The sequence below is a fragment of the Aaosphaeria arxii genome, assembly GCF_010015735.1.
Source record: "Aaosphaeria arxii CBS 175.79 unplaced genomic scaffold BU24scaffold_10, whole genome shotgun sequence".
In the NCBI taxonomy this organism is placed as follows: Eukaryota; Fungi; Ascomycota; class Dothideomycetes; order Pleosporales; genus Aaosphaeria; species Aaosphaeria arxii.
In genome coordinates, this window is record NW_022983483.1 from 1306827 (window position 1) to 1319947 (window position 13121).

The 13121-nt window shown below is 47.8% G+C and overlaps 2 protein-coding genes across 2 annotated transcripts; one reads left to right on the plus strand and one right to left on the minus strand.

The window, feature by feature from the left end:
- Nucleotides 1–281: 281 nt before the first annotated feature.
- On the minus strand, nucleotides 282–7708 carry BU24DRAFT_444277 (glycosyltransferase family 5 protein; the record flags this gene model as incomplete). Its single annotated transcript, XM_033530630.1, has 4 exons — nucleotides 282–3128; nucleotides 3178–6783; nucleotides 6894–7304; nucleotides 7358–7708. 4 exons carry the CDS (start codon nucleotides 7706–7708, stop codon nucleotides 282–284), a joined length of 7215 nt encoding a protein of 2404 aa, XP_033379522.1.
- Nucleotides 7709–11594: 3886 nt separating this feature from the next.
- BU24DRAFT_427396 (NAD(P)-binding protein) lies at nucleotides 11595–12705 on the plus strand. The gene has a single exon (XM_033529217.1). It carries the CDS (start codon nucleotides 11781–11783, stop codon nucleotides 12540–12542), a length of 762 nt encoding a protein of 253 aa, XP_033379523.1. The 5' UTR covers nucleotides 11595–11780; the 3' UTR covers nucleotides 12543–12705.
- The last annotated feature ends 416 nt before the right edge of the window (nucleotides 12706–13121 follow it).

Sequence of the window (13121 nt, forward strand, 5' to 3'; positions counted from 1 at the left end):
TAATCCTCATGTTTGACATAAAAATGTCCAAATCAGCATTCTCCCCCGAAAATGAATGGGACACTGCCTAAAAAAGAATCCCATGTGAGAGTTGATAGGATTCTGGAACAATCCTAGTCCACTAATACTTGAATGCCAATACGATCATGAACACGTAAAGAAAAGGAAATTGAACCATACGTTTTGCCCAACTCTGCTAGGTTCCAATGTGAGCATATTTGAGTTGTCTGCACATGGAAGATAGTGTAAACCAGCTCTCTGGTGCAAATCTAATCTCCCGGTCAAGGCTTACAAAGCTGCTCCTTGCGGAACCAAACCGCAAAACCAACGCAAACAACTCCTTGTGCTACAAGTGCACCCCAGAAATGGCCCTCTTTCGCACCGTCAGCAAAGCCTCGCAAAGCAAAATTTGGAAATACGCCCCCAGGACCAAGTCGGTCTGGCGCCGTTGCCCTCGCTGCTATTGTTGCAAGGCTACCAACAACTTGCGCCACAGTGAGCGTAAAAGCGACGTGGAATCTGGTCATGGTTTGAAGTAAGATCATGCCGAAACCAACGCCTTGGACGGCATCGAGAACGCCCAGCCATAACCACAGTGCACGTCCCAGGATTGAGCCCAGCGTAGGGGTGAGAGCCCACGGGATGTAGGATCCCATCCCGCTAGTTGACCAGAGAATCTGGCACCATCGTGGTGCACCAAGGCCAATGGCGAACATGGGTAGGACCCAGGAGTGTTCGATCGAGAGACGATGGAGAATGAAGAATAGAAGAAACCAGACAATTACAAAAAAAAGGACGACGAGAAGTATGATCGACCATGTAGGGGCAAGGCGAGAAGAGAACAAGTAGGCCCAGTTTCGACCATAGGGTGCCGAAAGAAAGTAGTTCTGAAGGATCACAACGATGAAGAACCACATGATTACCTTACGACGTACGAGCGACTTGTAGAATGAGGGATGGGAGCCAGGACTGGAACAGTAGAATGAGGGGAGTCCAGTAAAAAGAGCATATGATATGAAGGCGAATAGTATGGCGATAGGCGTGGTGATTGCCGTGATATATGGTGTATTTGTTATGGCTGATGTTGATGAAAGCTTGTATCCGCTAGACGAAAGGGATGACAGGTGAGAACCCCAATACCATAAGACAGTCACGTAAAGTTGTTGTGTACCTTGGATGGCACAGGCGCGGAATACCCATGAGTGGGTTGCGGTGCCACCTTCTGATCCAAAATTAAGCGCGAAGAAGAGTGAGCCAGAACCTGATGCGAGAGCGTAGATCCCCGTCGCCGTGTTTTGGAGCCATCCTCGTGCCGCTATGCTCTTACCATATGGTGCCATACCCAGGAGGAAGAATGCCAGGCCATAACATAGGAATGGGAGAGTAATTACATAGCGAGATGCGGCAAGGCGAAATGTACTCCACCAGATGACTGAAGCAGTGAGGTATATTGAGGCGATTACATAAAGTTTGGTGGCACTTTGTCCAATTTCACCTGTAAGGAGAGTTATTTGATATGAGTTTGCCGCGAGGATCTGTCCGAGGGCAAGTAGGAAGGAGTAGACCGGCCAGTCGCGGATCTTGTACTGGATGATCTTTCGCAGTCCCGATGGTGGTAAGTAATTTGCGCCGAGCTCAAATTCATCAACACCAGAAGTTGAGGATTGAGAACCTGAAACACTGACACTTGGCACACTAGCAGAGCTTGAAAGATCCTCACCACCCAATTGGGCGACTTTCTCTTTGACACCAAGTTTAGCATCGTAGAAACGCGAGAACCAATTCTTCTCAGAGCGGATGATGAACTCCTCGATACATAACTCTTTAGTTGAAGTACGACCGTTCAGTCCGCCAAGAAGACGATCAAATTGCCTCGTGTAGACCCCTTGTGAGTCTGTGAAAAACGGGTCCACCTTTTGCATCCTGTAGTTACTATCTTCCCCAATGACAGACTTCACCGTAAGATTTGAGGGTTGAACATCCGGCAGACCTGTAGATGACAGGGTTGTCAGGCTCCTTGCTTGAGTGTCTAATGGGAGAAAAGAGTTGGACGCAGAGGAAAGCGACGTATTCGAGTCTTGCGAGTTCTGACGGGATAGATGTCGATTTATGGACGCGCGGCCTAGTCCTCGTCGGAGGTCCATTGACGCAGGAGAGAGCGGCTCTTGAAGGTTGGGGAAATCATTTGGTCCACTACCGATTGAAATCGGAAACAGCCCATAATTATGAATGCGTCCAATTGGAGTTGATAATACAGGCATGGTGTGTGGAGCAGTGAATGAAGCAGACACTGCTGCAGAGCCGACATCTAATGTGAGCTGTGGCCGGCTCACATGTTCTCCAGTACTGTCATCAATCCTCTTTCTATTCAATGAGGATGTCTCAGAAGACGATTCTCTTGAAGGGCTAGGTCCCCGACTTTGCGTGCGGTAGGCTATTCGATTTCCTCGAATGCTTGGAGGCCTCGTATTGATGGGTGAGGTTAGTGCGGAGCCCGGTGCTGATGGCAGAGGAGTGGATATTGGAGGTGTAGATTCGCCGGGTTTGATTGAACTGCGTGCTCTGGCTACCCTCTCGTGTACTTTGATGGAACCAGCCTGGAGCTGTTCTAATCCTTCTTGCCATTGCGCAACGGGAAACCGTTGGAGAGACGATCGGGCTCGCATTTCAGCGCGGGTCTCCCTGGAAGAGTTCATAGCAGTGGTGATCGCTGCTTGGAACTGTCGAACGAGGTGTCTCGTTGCCATAGACTCGACGGTGAACCACCATCCAGGCATTGATCCAAGGCCACCGACTCGTGAGCCAATACCAAGCGCACCTTTACGGCCAAATTCTACAGCGACAAGACCAAACGGTTCATCCCGTGATGGTATTAGTGCAAATTCAGCCCCACTGAATATGCAAGGCGGGAGAACCGTGAACTCTGGCTTTGAACACACTCGCTCTGGATAAATCTCCATTAGACGCTGAAGTTTCATAGCAGCAAATTTGCCATGGAGGTCAATAACGGGGCCGACACAGATCAACTGCGCTTTCGCATTTCTCTCCAGTATTGAAGGGAAAATATCTGCAATAATATCGACACCTTTCTGCATAGACCACCGGCCAACAAAAACAAAGAGCTCAGCCTACAAATGATTAGTGACCTGTTATCAACAGCGTTGAGTCTTGACATACATCGGGATCGACATGAAGGCCCGCCCATTCCTGGGCTTGAGTTCGAAGCGCACCGCGCTGTGCTTCCTGTTCATCGTTGATAGTGACGGCATCGGGAAGTTTATGATCCTTGTCCCAGGCTGCAGTATCAGAAGGGTCCGGGTTTGGAAGTGAGCCAACATGCGACAATCCCCAAAAGATTGGATATCGCACGAAAGATCGCTTGCCATACTTTCTCGAGACACCAACGGCGCCAAATCCTCGTTGGTGGATGCGAAGGTAACTTGCTGCGGCATGAAGCAAATTGAAGACCTCTCCGAACTGAACGTACTTTCTAACAATATCCTGGCTTAGACTGAATACTCTGCATATTTCATCCATGTCCTCAGGACGTTTTATTGACCATAGACCTTGAAACTCTGCATTGTGGAGAGACAAACAGCAAGGCAGCGTAACGGACGGGAGGAGATACAAAGGAGCTAGGGCCCCATGATAGTCGTTGATGTGATAAATTTCGATTTCAGGAAAACGGCGTATCGTCTCTGCAATGCATTGGTTCCATGCAGAATAGTATATCGCACTCTCCAAGTCGTCCATTCGGGATGGGTATGGCTCATTTTTGGTTTGGTGGCGGAAAACTGGTGCATCTAGAAGAACAAAAGTAATGTTCTGGTAGCGATGATACTGAACGGGGATATTGTATACCTGCCCCATAATCATGATGTTCATAGGTTCACCAACTTCATCCACTGGATAGTTGACACCGCCAACGCAAGGCACAACCCAGATTAGGTTATGGTGTTGAAGGTTCTTGCCCATCAGTGCGGCCATCACTCCAAGCCCACCAATCTTGACCTTGATTCTCCAATCTTCAATTTCATATTCCATCGTTGCGATGAGTATATTGCGTCGTCGATGAAGTTCATTATCAATGACGACGTCTTCGCCTCGCTGATTGTGTCCTGTCATCGGTTTTCGGCCGTAAAAAGACGCACCAGCTGTACTTGTGAAAGTAATTGGTGAGAGTCCTTGAAACCCGCTCAAAAGCTTTCTGCGACTGTTTTGGAAGCCGAGCTCGTTGAACTTGACATGGTAGAATGACTTCACAAATAACCAGACCGCCAGTGAGCCGGTACCGAAGGGTACAATAGCGAGAAGAATGGCTATTATCAACTGAGTCCAGGCTGAGCCAACAGGTTCAAAGCTATAGCGTAGATCTCCATCGTTTGCAATGATTCTTACCCCAACATGTGGCATGCCTGGATCAGTGATGTTGATGACATTCTTCCCCAAACTGGTCGGTGGGAGAAAATCGAGAACCCCGTCACGGTCCACATCACCATACATCTTGGACTTGTCAGGTTGGCCATCAGGGTTAATTCCCCATGTGCTGAGGATCACATCCGTGGGATACTCCGTCATGATGTCAAATGACCATTGGCCCTTGCCCGTATAATGCATAGAGTCTGGTAGACCTGAATCAAACCCGTAAAGATTCCATGGGCCTGTGACATGCATGTGTGGCCATCTCCGGGAAATGTGTACTCCTACATCGCCGTGCTGAACATGCTCCATACTACCAGCTTTCTCGCTCCAATATCGAATTATCACATGCTCGCCGGCCCACTTTTGATCCTTGGTGCCGACCCATGATTGCGGTTGGATCGTTGAATTTTGGCCAGTGTAATTCTTCCAGTCGCTCCATGTTTTTCCCCAGTTGAGCGTGTACTGCCACTTGTCAGCACCCGTTGCCTTATGAACTACAGTTAGCTCGTTGCTTTTGTGGTCAAGGTAAAGTAGCGAGGTCGAGTAATTTGCGGTGATGGGAAAAACCATCGGGTTTTCGGGCCTGCCAATACGGAACATGAAGTGGTCTGTCGAATGAGTGTATAGGGGTTCACTTGAGAAGGTAGAGACATTAGTAACAGTGTACACGTGTATGCCGTCGTACACGTTCTCTAGTGTGCCTTTGAAAACCCATTGGGAAGCGATCTGTCCGACGTATCGTTGTTTCTTAGGTGGGATTTTAGTACAAATCACGCTAGAAGCGTTCAAACGAGCGACCTCGCCGGTGCCTGTAGACGATTGAATAGAGAAGCTACGGATTAGATCTTGGCAATTCATCTCGCTCGAAAAGTAGATCTCGATTGGTATTGTTTGAGCGCTTGAAACTCCCGATCTCGAAACAAGGCGTTGATCATGCCCGGGAACTACGCCGGTAATGGTGGGACGAGGGTGAATGAACATCTCTCTCGGGACGAAAAGTTTATAATCCCAAGGTTGCATTTCAATGCTGCTGATGCACCCATTGAATTCGGTTGAATTCTCGATGCCGAGTTTGGCGTTAGATGTCTCAAGCACAATTTCTTCGTACGGATAGAACGAATTCTTAACGATGGTTTGCTGGGGGAACGGCGCTAGCAGGGCCTTGTCTTGATCGTGGCAATCGAAAGTGTAATTGACCGTCTTGTTGTCATTTGAATACACGATCCAGACACCTTGATTGCCGGCATCACCCGTGTTGGAAAAGTCCTGCACATCTGGGAAGCGGCCCCGGTAGATGCTCCAAATTCCCATAGGTGAAGGCATCCCAAGACTGCCATGCAAATAGATATCGTGCAATTGACTAGACAACGTCTGGAGGTATGCGCCTTCATTGAGAATTGTATATTGGTTGCGAAGTTCGTAATGCCTTTTCAATATGTTGCGCATAAAGTGTGATGGATCTCGATGATCCAAACTGACGGAGTCATCTCCACAGCCATGCAGGGCTTTGTCAAATGGCAAATCCACGTATACCTCCGCACCCAGCTTGTAGCAGCCATGTAACTGCCAGGCCCTCTGGGACGCCATGGGAGTTCGCCCAAAAACGTAGTCAGCTGCTTGATTTTCAAGAATATACGATTCTTGTTCTTCACCCCACAGCTGAAAAGGCGCCCCCGGCATCATTAGATTTGCAATGAAAAGTCCAATCAAATGTCTCTGGGTTCCGTTTGCAAGAGCCGGCCAGCGGAATACATCTTGGTTCGTCATACCCCACAGATGACGTGGATCGAATTCGCCAGTGTAAGCATTTGCCATATCTTCGTGCAGGAGAAGGTCGTGCCAAAGCGCAACAAAGTCAACACCCTCGAGACCGATAGGTCCATCTAGACCGAGAAATCGTGTCATCGCACCGTAAAATGGATAGTGAAAAGCGTCTCCATCCAATGCAACAGAACCGAACGGGCGAAGATATTTGCCTTGGTCCTTGACATTGATAGATGCTACCGCCTGCGACATATTATCGAACGCCATACTAGGCTCCTTTCCCCGCCCGACCAGCAAAGAAGCGTAAGGAATCTTGCTGACGATCTCACCAACGATGAGAAAGTTTTCTTTGCCGAACCGCTTTGCGCATGCTCTTTGGTGATCGGACCATTTTGCATGGACATCAATCGGGGTTTGGGCGGCTTTATCCATACGGAAACCATCAATATCGAGCATGGCAATCTGAATGCATGAAAAATGCATTATCTTTTCGAGGACATCATTGCGCCAGGTTCGAAGGCGATCCTGCACACCTGCAAATTTGGCCAACTGAGTTTCCCAGCTTGGAACTTCGCCGACACCTTTCATGTCGCCATACTGCTCGCGGTTAGTTCTGTGATTATACTGTATGTAAAGGGAGACTACATGAAGCGAAAAGAGTGTGAAGAGTTCTGATTAACTCTTGTTGTGGATTGAGAGTGACGAACCTGATCAAACTCGCTGTCTCTGCACTCGAGATCCATTGCATCGATTACGGACTGATTCCGAAGACGATAACCATCTTCACCCCACATACGTGGGTATTTGCACGATGCATTTATCCTGTTGCTAATTTGGAAATCGTGGTATTGTCGGCTTGTTTTATATCTTACATCATACTCGCCCCATTTGAAAGGAGCGGTGACGTTTTCGGAGCCTACCCACTGTAGCAAGTCTCCCATTGTACCTAGCGTATTATCAAGTATCACATACATGCTACGTGCATGTATTTCAGTGATGAGTGCTCGCCAGTCTTCAATTAGACCATGATGGTGATCAAGTAAGGTGAAATCCAAGGCACCGAATCCATCTGATGACCACGGCATATTGATGAACGGTGTGCCAGAAAGATATATGCACTGTCATTACTTGTGTGAGCAGAAAGCGAAGTTCAATAATCTCCTTGACTCACTTTGATTCCCATTCCTTGGATGTAGTCCAAGTTATTCATGAGCCCTTTGGCATCACCTCCAAAGCGGAATTGGTTGCTTTGCCAGTCGTGCTCAAAGATGGTGTCATTGGCTTCATTGTTCGTTGGATCACCATCCACATATCGATCGAGAGTAAGAACGTAGAAAGGGAATCTCCAGTTCTTGGGTGACGGATGAAAGGTGTGATTCTCCCACTCTCCCCAATAGTCTAGTGGGTCAATCGCCGTCTTGTTCAAATTGAGATTGTATCCCTCATGTTCGGGGTCATAACGGAGGGAAATCACAGATAGAACGAGGCATAGAAGGGACAAAAAATTGCTTGGGGCACCCATTGTCGCCGATCAGCTACTCAATCAAGCAAGTTTGCAGGAGCAAGGTGAGAGAAAAGGCTGATCTTGGCATTGATAATCTGGCTCTTGCATTGTTTTTATGTCTAGTGAAATCGTCTCTTCACGTCTACAGAATATTTCGTGGGCACACACGGTGGCACAGGAAACCCTGCAGCGACATGCACAAGACCGTGGCCTGGAGCGACTGAGTACCATGAAACAGTGCTGAAATGGGCAGATACAACATCAATTGAGGATGACAGATGGTTCCAGCCGGAGTCAGACAGATGGGAACAGCGGGGGAGTCATGGATCTCTCAGCCATTGGCGCGTATGGCAGGAAACTGTTACCCGATTAATTACAGTTTTGGGGAATCAGATATGCGTGAAGGCAATCGCGGCCTGTTGAGGATGATTTCTACCATGTTAATCTAGCATTGAGTTGATTCAGTGGTCTGGGAATCTTGCCGACCGAAGCCAATATCGAAGGCTGGAGCCAAAAACATTTGTATCAAAAAGGCCCTTGGCTTGACAGTGCAGTTCACTGCGATGGTCAGGATCCTCAATCTGTCGATTGACGAAGGGAGTAAGGATTTCTCCGGCCAGGGGTACAGAATAGTCAAGCAATTAACCTTAACAAAGAAGCTGTTTGGCTTTGAAGGCCCCGGTTGCATGTAGCCATTCATTTTGTGAGGATCCATCTCAGACTTCTTGGCATTGGAAACAATAAGCATATCGGATAAATATGCAGCGGCTTTTGCAATGTGCCCCATGCCGCATCTCGAGAGCCGCATCAGGATGTTGGCAATCTATCCGCCCTGCCTAGTTCCCCCGACACAAATCAGGTACCGAATGGAGAACTATGATCTCCTCACGCCTGCCGAAGCTGCTCACTCCTTATCCGCGCATGCAATTTCAGTCTTGGTCCGCAATGGAAAGTTTGTATCCATCTTTACACACCAGAGCTGCTGACACTATTCTTGTTGACTGATGCAATTCGTCGCATTCACGTTTTCATCAGGAGCTATATCGGCGATTGTGTGGTAGCACCCGCGCCTCCCGCGCCTGCGCGGCACGTCCCGTGTCCCGCTGTGTAGTGGCGACACATTGTTGCACACTCTGTAGATTATTGGCTCTGCAGAAAGTTAGATTGGTCTCAGTTTACCTCTGAAGTAATTGGGTCTTGCGAAGTTGTTGAGATGCAACATCAACCAGATCTGTGTGTCCAATCTAGTTAAATGGTGCAGTTCTCGATTGCAGATTATCAAGACAATAACTTCTCACACTCACATTTAAGAATATGGTTCGCTCGCCTTGACAAAGACTTAGACAAGGTTGGAAAGCTTGTTGACTTACTCCAGCGTTCTTCTTTGATGCCTGTGTCAGAGGATGACTTCAGAGACGACATCTTTGAGCGCATTAGATCATTCAATACGGTCAATAGTCTTTGGCTACCAATGTAAAAAATACTTTCAGGCAGCACGGTCAAAATGGATGGTACGAGAATTGTACGGAATCCCATAGCTCTAGAGTGGGGAATCTTGAACCAGCATGGCTTCTAGTGAAGTGCACGAATTGACAACAATATGTGAAACAGAATCCCTTGGATCTCAACATGCTGGGTTATTATAAGAGGGTTCTAAGAACCTTTCACAGTTATGCTCTGAGGCTGAGGCCTTCGGGGAGATTACTTTCTATGTTCCTCAGCATTGGAAAAAAAAATAGTTATGTCGAGGGTACTAGATGGGACATTACATAGAGGCGAGGCTTCCAATATTAGACGCCGGTTGAAGGCACAGCGAGTATCTCGCAAAAGGAAGCTGAATCCTCATAGGTACAGGCATTATTCTCTTGTGATGGGAATCTAGTGGGGCCTGAGCTGTCTTCTGCGCTCGATTTGATGCAGGGCCAGGATTACGCAACACCGAGATCCGAGCGAATTTAGAATGCGATGCTGCGCTATGCTGCGACAAATTATGTGGATGCCGAACATCATGCAGTTGGCGCTTCTGGTCCCATAAGCCGCATTCTCCACCTACAAGTGCCAAGGAAGCTCTGAGATGATGCACCAGCCATGCGCAACCACTGGTAAACCATCCGTTTGCTTAGATTATGTTTTGCGATGGGGCAATTCGCATCGAAGTAGCAAGCAAACACAGAAACAGTATTGCCCCAAGCGTTAATTCTCAGCATGGTTCAGTATTGATCATTAGGTTTATTCGATGGCGGTCATAGAATAGTAAAAGGATGTGGAGTTTTGTCTCCTCAAAACCAGTTCCCTGTCTTGCCCGGAATTTTTTAAGTTTGCCGTGATAATCTTCAAGCGGATGTGGGCTTGTAGTACTACTGAAACCATATTCTGTTAGACCTTACTACGCAGGACAGCACGTCCATCGGCCACTGTGGAGGCGGAATGATGGTTTCGTAGATGTATAGTCCGGCAAAACATGATGGAACATAATTTTGATCCTTGCCTCAACCACTTCGTAGTTCCGCTTGGCCTCGCTTTACACACTGCAGAATTGGTTCGTTGGTGTAAATACCAACTGGCCTGACAGGGCATGACATCCAACGAGTATGGGTGCAACCACAACAGAACGGATAGCTGTAACGCCCTAAGCGATAGTAATAATGAGACTGTTAAGAGGGGTAGGATGAGGGCCGGGTGGATATTCCGATGGTGGATGGGTGATTGAGTTGAGTGGACGGGAGTCTGGAGAAGCTGTAAGCTGTAGTTAGTGGCCTACTCATATGAAGGCTACATTATGCCTTACTACCCAGTACCTAGGAAGCATCTACACAGTGCCACATACGCACAGTTACCTAGGTAGTTATATTAAGGTACCTTGTTTGAACCGATCCGCCTTCGCACCAGTAGGAAGGAACCTGTACTGATCCCGTTTGGGGCTGGAGACGTTTTGCCGTTCCGGGAAATGTGTATTACCCCGTTTCCGTTCCCTTTTTCAAAACGGTACTACATAGTGCATACAACACAAGAGAAGATTGAGGTAGGTGTTTTGATATCGCTGGCATAGACCATGTACGATCTCACTCGCGTGGTCCCAAAATTTACTGTCCACGGCAAGAGCCATGGCTTGCCATGAAAACCCCATTTTAGATTCTATCGCACATAGTTGGCCGCTTTCCGACCAGATCAACAATTTCTCTATGGTATGGTTTTGTCAACCACCGATTAATACACGGTTGGATTTTCAACTACCGGATACGTACTTGCAAGTTGGCCTTTCATGGAAGGATTGTCCCCATCATAACATCATGTGTAACATGTTTGCGTAGGACCGTGACCTTTGCGCGTATCCACCGCTTGTACGAATCTGTACATGTTATGGCAGGACACAGCCATGACGTGAATCGAAGACCTAGGGAAATGAATGGATACACAAGAAGCTCCAGTGCCCGCACAAGAATCGGCTGTACCACCATATTAAAACGATATCATCGTCGCTTTTCTGTTGACTGATGCAGAAAAACGTTCTTTGTTAGGCTTTGGTACGTGCAGCAAGGAAAGCCAAGGTCAGACAATGTACGGCTAGGCCCCGCAACAGTTTGACACGAGTCTAACCGCCTATAGGCAATATTTGAATAACAAAAACAACAGAATCCTCCGCGCCTTTGTCGTGACTGGTTACTGATCGCGGAAACTATAATCTACGAAGTCTGAAGCGAAAGGGTGCATTATTTTATGGTCTGTCCATTCAAGCTCATCATCTGGCGGCTTGAATTGCCGTAGCAGGCCCCGGTATTGAGTATTGGTTTGTTGAACGTGATGTTTTGTTTCAATCCTGGCGGCCGCTCGGGTTTAGGTCTTTGCTTATATGCGGGCGGAGATAAAAGTACATGATCTGACCAACGAAGCCGGGTGTCGGACTTGAACCTCTTGACGACACGGACGAAGATCGTAGGCCTGGTCCGACGCGCACCGATATATGAGTGACATATAAATTCGACGGTGCACCTGGTAGAGAACATGATACCAACAATTCGTGCATCAACCCTCGAGAATTACTCAGTACACTCAGACTCGTACCCATCGTTCTCTCTTCGGAACAACAAAAATGGTCGCACCCCAACGCATTATACTGGTTACTGGTGCCAATACCGGCATTGGTCTCGAGACGTCCTACAGTTTGGCATCGGCATCGTCAGAAAATCATGTTCTCCTAGGCGCAAGAACGGCAGAGAAAGGAGAGAAAGCCGTCAAAGAACTTCAGAATCGCAAAATTCTAGGCACAGTTAGCTTTCTTCAGGTCGATGTGACTAGCGACGACTCTATTGCTGCTGCCGCAAACAAAATCGAGGCCGACTTTGGGCGTCTTGACGTTCTTGTCAACAACGCTGGCATCGCCCTCATCCAGAAGCCGTCCCGCGAGACTCTACGGGCAACCTTCGAGACGAACGTATTCGGCCCTATGCTTCTCACACAGGCCCTGGCACATCTTTTGCAAAAGTCCAAAGATCCTCGTATCATCAATGTTACCTCTGAATTAGGAAGCACTACTGGACGAACGGATTGGACGAACCCTTTCAGCGCGGTTCCAGGCGATGAATATCGCATGAGTAAGAGTGCTCTTAACATGCTGACGACATGTCAGTCTTGGAACTTTAAGGATTGGGAAAATCCAGCCAAAGTCTGGTCCTTCTGCCCAGGCTTCGTCATCACCGACTTAACAGGGGCAGACCAGAGACAGACTAGAAGGGACATGGGTGCCGAAGAACCATCAACCAGCGCGCAGGGAATACTGGAACTGGTTGAGGGGGAAAGAGATGCTGAAGCAAACTCTTTTGTCGGTAAATATGGAAAACAAATTCCCTGGTAGTTGGTATTGCCTGTAGAGTTGGGACAACTTTATGAGCAGTAAAGCTCGCTGTGGTTTCGCTTAGATGAGACAGCGTCGATCGCCATACAACACTCTCGATAGACTGTTAGATATAGGATGCCGGGATTGACCTAATTATATATGTTCGGCAAGAATGTAGTAACAATGGTGCCACACATGATAGGAACCGAATATCTTTTGCCGATGACCAAGAAATCCTCGCAGATCGAACTTCCACGTGCTGGATGGATAAGACCTTAAGAAACTACAGCCACAGGAGTGGCGACCTTCACCCCTATGGCTAACAAGATTCCTCGGATCATTTTTTTGGCTTTGGACTACCTTTCATCCCTGACTGTCGATGGTGGGATACTTGTTATGGTGATCCATCAATGATGGCTTGCTGGAACGGTACGCCGCCAGGCCAATACCATCAAGTTATCTCCGTATCACAATGAAATGTGAAAGAAACTGAATAATAGCAGAGTATGTTTGATATACGAAGTGCAGTATATACTTAACACGACAGTTAACCTTATGTTTGTGCGTTGGAATCCTACGTATGGGTTTCGCAGGTAG